At 62.4% G+C, this 455-nt stretch overlaps 1 protein-coding gene across 1 annotated transcript in view; it reads left to right on the top strand.

Moving 5' to 3' along the window:
- LOC104132026 (tripartite motif-containing protein 35-like) overlaps positions 1–455 on the top strand; it is a 31,841-nt gene that overhangs the window by 3,890 nt on the left and 27,496 nt on the right. Inside the window, exon 3 of the mRNA XM_035900727.1 lies at positions 284–379. Within this exon, the coding sequence (XP_035756620.1) occupies positions 284–379 (96 nt within the window). The remainder of the gene's footprint in view (positions 1–283; positions 380–455) is intronic.

Here is a 455-nt window from a genome sequence, read left to right as displayed (position 1 = left end):
AGCACCGGGACGGGCAGGGGCTTGACGGTGGATCAGAAGGGCTTAAAAACCGGGGGGAGGATTCGCCGCGGAGCAAAGCTCCTCTGCCTGGCTGCTCAGGGGCGACGTGTTTGCACAACCCGGCCCGGAGCTGACCCTGCGCAGCGCTGGCGGGAGGGGAAAGGGTGGATTGAGCAAGGATCCTGCTTAACCTCGTCCTACTGGGTTTGGGACTCTTGTTTTTCTGCACTGGAAACCCTGGGCGTAGGTTTGCGAGGGTCCTGAAGGCGTCTCCTCCCCGCAGGCCAAGCTGAAGAACATGGAGACCTCCCTGCGGGATAAGGCGAAGGATTTCGGGGCCGTGCAGCGCTCCTACAAGTCCATCTCCAAACACAACCAGGTGCGTGGGCCCTCCAGGCAGGGAGGCAACGGGCCTGATCCTGACACGCGTGTGCACATGGATGCAGCGTGCACAC

The sequence above is a fragment of the Egretta garzetta genome, unplaced genomic scaffold (genome assembly GCF_000687185.1).
Source record: "Egretta garzetta isolate BGI_Z169 unplaced genomic scaffold, ASM68718v1 scaffold218, whole genome shotgun sequence".
Lineage (NCBI taxonomy): Eukaryota > Metazoa > Chordata > Aves > Pelecaniformes > Ardeidae > Egretta > Egretta garzetta.
This window is presented reverse-complemented; position numbering and strand designations above follow the sequence as displayed.